The following is a 3,580-nucleotide window of genomic DNA, read 5'->3' as shown; positions in this document are numbered from 1 at the left end:
TAAAAGACGCAGCTTTTGACTGCTTGTTCCAATTATGACATACCTGTCTTTGTTTAGGATATACAGGTACATTAATTTTTTGGCTTACTATATTTATGTCATTACCAGAATAATTTTATCTGCTCAAATCAATGTTACTCAATAAGTTGATCTTTAGTCAAAGATAGGTTGCCTTTTGATTGTGTCAACATTTCTGATAACAAAAATCTTCAATGAAAGTAAATGACGAGCTTCAAAATAATTCACACAAGAACTGAAAACCAGAAACAAAAGTCGTTAATTTGGATTTGTTATACAAGCTTTACTTCAGCAACAGCTAAAATTTTCTTAAAATATAGGCAGAAAAAACTATGAACACAAAGCCGTGTGACTTGTTTCTACTGCGCACTATGTCTACACGTGACGTTCCAAAAACACAGAGCAAATTGACTTAAAATTACACTATTCAATATTTTACGAATAAGTGCTGGTAAATAATAAATATTGAATTATTTGCCCAACACTTTTGCTCACTACTTTCCTTCAATTATTTCAGGATCTATCGCAGAGAGTTGCTCTAAATTATTGAAGTACTTTATCGTATATCTTTGACACTTAAAAGTGTTTGACATTAAGTGTTTGAAATTAAGTGTTTGACATTAAGTGTTTTAACAAAATTGAAGTTAAAAAACAAGTATTTAAAAAAACCACTCTAGATTGGTCTTTATTATTAAGGGCTTTTATTAAAATTAACAGAGAAACAGAGTATTTCATGCTAAAAAGAAAAACAAACTTTCATGCTATTTTCGTAAATGGAAATTTGACCTCCAGAATTCTGGTCCATTTTGTAATGATTATAATGTACATTGAACAGTTTATATTGTGAGTGTCAATCTTCATGTAATTATTGCTGATGTGGCTGCATGATTTTGTTTAACCAATGCTTTGCTGTATTTTTTTTTTTTTTTTTGATTTTTTTTATTAATTTCCTGGATTGTTTTGTCTTCAATAAATAAGAATCAATGAGCATTAAAATACAGAAAAAATAGAACCAATTCCAATATAATAGTTGGTAAGCTACATCGAGACGATACCTTTGAAAGCATAATGCTATAGAATTGCTACATTTAATGGTATTCATTTTTTTAAAGGTTTCATACATTGTTATTCTTCCGGTCGATTGCGACCAAGTTTTCATGAGCTCCAGCATGTTGCCAGGTGGCCACTGCAGCAGCAAGAGACAGATCTCCAGCCAAGCAGACACTAGCAATAATTTCTGCCATCCGGAAGTTTGATTTGGACCCAGTGCATTGCATCATTTCCAGACATTGCTCCTGGGTAGGTAGCCCTGTCCCACCTCCTACTGTACCGATAACCAAACTAGGCATGTCTAGTTGCGCTTCGATACCACCACCAGGTTTCGATGATTTGCGAATCTTCAAGAAAGACTGAGAGCTTTCTGGGACGCATCCAAGATCTTGTCCCGTAGCAGCATAGATTGCTGCAAGAAGATTCGGGACATTGCCAACACTTGTTGTAGAAGCATTCTGGCGCATTGCCATTCCTCGGATGCGCTCAACAAAGCTCTCCATTGTACTGGAGTCTGTCTTTAAAACAGTTTGGAGGATATCTTCCGGGATGTGAGCCCTGGCGGTTACTGACAAACCACGGCCAAATAATGCATTCAAGGCAGACATCCTTTTGTCTCCAGACAGATAAGTCTCGGGGACAATATCTGTGACATTGACTTCATGAGCAACAAAGTCGTGTTTCACCTGATTTTTGATCCATCGACACGCAGCGGTTGTGGCGACGGTTGTCATGTTTTGTCCCGCAGCTTCCCCTGTCTCATAGATGAAGAACAAGTAAAGAGCCTGCAATGATAAAATATAAACACTATTATAGTAATACAATATACATGTACAATGTGGTCCCAATTTCAAAGGTTGATTTCTCGGAGTTTAGAGTAGCTATTCTCAAAAGTGTTATATATTCTACATATATATCATCTAAGAATATGTGGTAAAACAATGAGAGAAAAAGATGCTAAAGTAACAAAATGGCAGTTTTACATCAGAGGGTCGAAAATCACTTTGTCCACACGTAATTCAATGGGATGTATCAAATTACCAGCAGGGGTGCGTTATAGGCATGTGTATTAGTAAACATCCTCGGTTTGTCATTCAAAATTTTACATGCATGAATGAATTACAATTTAAGATCTTAATCCTCATTAGTCATGCTAGATGAAACAATGTAACCGAAATCAATTACACAATTACATTGGTTTCCTGATGCGATGGTGGTGGTGGTGGTGGTGGTGGTGCAAAATTAACGAACGCAAGGAAATGTGTTCATTTCCCAGACTGGTATTCTATCTGTTTTATACCCATACAGTATCTGAATGCGCTCTTCACTGCTATGCTGCGTTTATTAGAGCTCTTATTTCATCTTGTTCACTTTAATATTGTTTTCATAATGCCCAACCACATTTATTCATAATAAGTCCGACCGTTAGAATAAATAAGCAAGCACCGTCGCTGTCTGCTAGTGTGATTTAAAATGAGGAAAGTCTCAAATGATATGAATGATAGCAAATGGGAATTTCAAAGTAAATCTTGAATACATGCTCTACATCCTTCATGAATAGAGTCACTCTTACACTAAGATGTACCAAATGCGTAGTGCTTTCTGATGTGAAATAGTCGCTACAAAGACAATGTTGAAAAAGGTTCATCGCATAATATTAATTTCGTACAAGTCGAAGGAGGTGGTGTAAAAAAACTCATTATAATAAGTCTATGTTCATCACATTATCAGGAATAAAAACAAAATCAAAATGGCATTTTCGACAAAAAGTAAACCTTTTAACATACTTCTTTCATAATGTGTTGATTTTGCATTTGAAGCGATTTGAACATGTTGAAGTGAAGCTATTCAGACGTTTTAACCTAATTATGTGAGTGAGTTTTGCGTTGTGAGTGAGTCTGAAGTCGTCGGATGCGAAGGGAGACTTTGTATTCTTGAGACTCACTCACAACACAAAACTCACTCACAATGTATAATATTTTGAATGTCACCTACAGGCCCCGGAGTAACGTGTTGTGTTGGACCATAAAGTCATTAAAGTAAAGCATTAAAGCAATAATGTGTGATTTGCATAAAAAATAGATTCCTATTTAAATGTTTGTTTTCACTGATCATATTATCCCCTTTTAATTTCGAGCCAAACAAATGAGGTATAACGAAGAAAATTTCGATTTCATTCCAGCGCCTACAATGCGTGTATTACGCTCGCCGATCGTATTACATGTAAAGCTGAATTTATACTCCATCGCTGAGCGACCAGCCAGCAATGAGGTAGCTCGCTTTTTGTTGCGTCGGGAAAAGCGCGCTACCTCACTGGTTAAATATCAATTGCTCATCGCTCAGCGATGGAGTATAAAATCTGCTTAACACTGCACGGACCATGGCGCTCGATGTGTGTACATATAAGCTGACATCCGCGGACATGTTAGCACTCGATCGGTGAACTCTCAATAAAACCGGGTCTCCCCGGTTTTAATAATTACAAAGTTATATTTTACAGTTATTAAAGCAC

At 36.3% G+C, this 3,580-nt stretch overlaps 1 protein-coding gene across 1 annotated transcript; it reads right to left on the bottom strand.

Moving 5' to 3' along the window:
- Positions 1–1,133: 1,133 nt before the first annotated feature.
- On the bottom strand, positions 1,134–2,864 carry LOC140159647 (uncharacterized). The gene is made up of 2 exons (XM_072183141.1): positions 2,856–2,864; positions 1,134–1,853 (listed from the first exon to the last, which is right to left on the bottom strand). The coding sequence occupies exons 1-2, from the start codon at positions 2,862–2,864 to the stop codon at positions 1,134–1,136; spliced, it is 729 nt and encodes a 242-aa protein (XP_072039242.1).
- Between the last annotated feature and the right edge of the window lie 716 nt (positions 2,865–3,580).

This window comes from Amphiura filiformis, chromosome 8 (genome assembly GCF_039555335.1).
Source record: "Amphiura filiformis chromosome 8, Afil_fr2py, whole genome shotgun sequence".
Taxonomy (NCBI): Eukaryota; Metazoa; Echinodermata; class Ophiuroidea; order Amphilepidida; family Amphiuridae; genus Amphiura; species Amphiura filiformis.
Note: the sequence above shows the minus strand (reverse complement) of the source record. Positions and strands in the feature narration are given on the sequence as shown.